Source organism: Oncorhynchus mykiss, chromosome 16 (genome assembly GCF_057628025.1).
Source record: "Oncorhynchus mykiss isolate SJ-2025 chromosome 16, ASM5762802v1, whole genome shotgun sequence".
Taxonomy (NCBI): Eukaryota; Metazoa; Chordata; class Actinopteri; order Salmoniformes; family Salmonidae; genus Oncorhynchus; species Oncorhynchus mykiss.
The window spans coordinates 5,858,180-5,860,000 of NC_143037.1; the positions used below are offsets into that span (position 1 = coordinate 5,858,180).

Below are 1,821 nucleotides of genomic sequence, written 5' to 3' on the forward strand. Positions count from 1 at the left end.
CATAAAGATAAGACAGGGGGATAAGACAGGGGGTATTCTACATAAAGATAAGACAGGGGATATTCTACATAAAGATAAGACAGGGGCTATTCTACATAAAGATAAGACAGGGGGATACGACAGGGGGTATTCTACATAAAGATAAGACAGGGGGATAAGACAGGGTGTATTCTACATAAAGATAAGACAGGGGCTATTCTACATAAAGATAAGACATGGGGCTATTCTACATAAAGATAAGACAGGGGGATAAGACAGGGGGTATTCTACATAAAGATAAGACAGGGGGATAAGACAGGGGGTATTCTACATAAAGATAAGACAGGGGCTATTCTACATAAAGATAAGACAGGGGGATAAGACAGGGTGTATTCTACATAAAGATAAGACAGGGGCTATTCTACATAAAGATAAGACAGGGGGATAAGACAGGGTATATTCTACATAAAGATAAGACAGGGGGATAAGACAGGGTGTATTCTACATAAAGATAAGACAGGGGCTATTCTACATAAAGATAAGACATGGGGCTATTCTACATAAAGATAAGACAGGGGGATAAGACAGGGGGTATTCTACATAAAGATAAGACAGGGGGATAAGACAGGGGGTATTCTACATAAAGATAAGACAGGGGATATTCTACATAAAGATAAGACAGGGGGTATTCTACATAGGCACCTTGCCTTCACACAAAATCAGTTCAACTACTTGGGCTAGGCTAATACACTCAATGACTCACTGAATCCATTTGTCTGTTAAATGCGATTCCATGTTTTCCATCTCTCCTCCTCTCCTTCTTCTCTCCTCCTCTCTCCTCCGTCTCTCCTCCTCTCGCTCCAACTCTCTTTACTCTTTCTCCTCACTTCTTTATTATCCACAACTCTTGGAGGGTGATGTTCAATGATTGGCTAGTTGGGGAATCGGAGATTGGAGGCTTGCATTTCTAATCGGTGTTCATGTTTAGCCTACACCTTGCACACCCACTGAGCCGAGAGGACGGACAGAGTGCGAGGAGCGTGAAAGGGCTGGAGCTCGGAGTTAATAACCGTTGGCAGTAGCAGCGGACCGAGACGACCGAAACAAAGTCGATACTTTTTTCTTTTTTTTTACGGATTTAACGGGCGAAATTGGCTAGCGCTCAAAGCAGGGTCTAGAGGAGACGCACCCGTCAAGCATTTTTCGTCTTCGTACTTGATTTCTGTATTATTACTCCGTGTCAGATGTTGAAATATATGGAGCTCTGGCCGATATACGAAACTTTCTTCTTTCTTCTGACTTGTCCTGTCAGCGCTTCTTCTATGGTTCGCCTTTTACCCGGACGCGAAGGGAGTTGGAAGCGATAATATACTGTTCCATCAAGTTGTTCATGTTGTTAATCCGGAGTTATTGGTGTTTTTGGGGGTCTTCTCTGAGATTTACTGTATTGGAGAAACTCATAACAAGAAATAACATTTTAAGTTTATTTTATTCCACGGGCGAAAGGATTTTATTTGTTTATTCCATGTTGGTTTATTCATTCCAGTAACCTAAACTACGTGTAGCCTACATTTTACGGGGACACATTGAAGAGAGTGGAGGGGCGACATCCACGGCATCGAGAGCACCTGGGACGTATCGCCGTGGCGTAACCCGGTAAAGATGCTCTCTGTTCGGATGCAGCGTGACCAGGGACTCGGTCGTCTACTGGCTCTCCTTGTTCTCACCAGTGGATATCTCGTCTCCGATGCTGGTAAGGAAAGCTTTCTAACTTTACCTTAATAACGCGGGCTATGTGGGGCTTTCACTGGACTGTGTTGGGGAGGGAAAATGACTGTCAAT

The 1,821-nt window shown here is 43.5% G+C and overlaps 1 protein-coding gene across 1 annotated transcript in view; it reads left to right on the forward strand.

Moving 5' to 3' along the window:
* The first annotated feature begins 875 nt into the window (after positions 1 to 875).
* The window catches only part of LOC110512585 (netrin receptor UNC5B), a 161,039-nt gene continuing 160,093 nt past the window's right edge, over positions 876 to 1,821 (forward strand). Inside the window, 1 exon segment of the mRNA XM_090201805.1 lies at positions 876 to 1,732. Coding sequence (XP_090057931.1) covers positions 1,642 to 1,732 — 91 coding nt within the window. The 5' untranslated portion in view covers positions 876 to 1,641.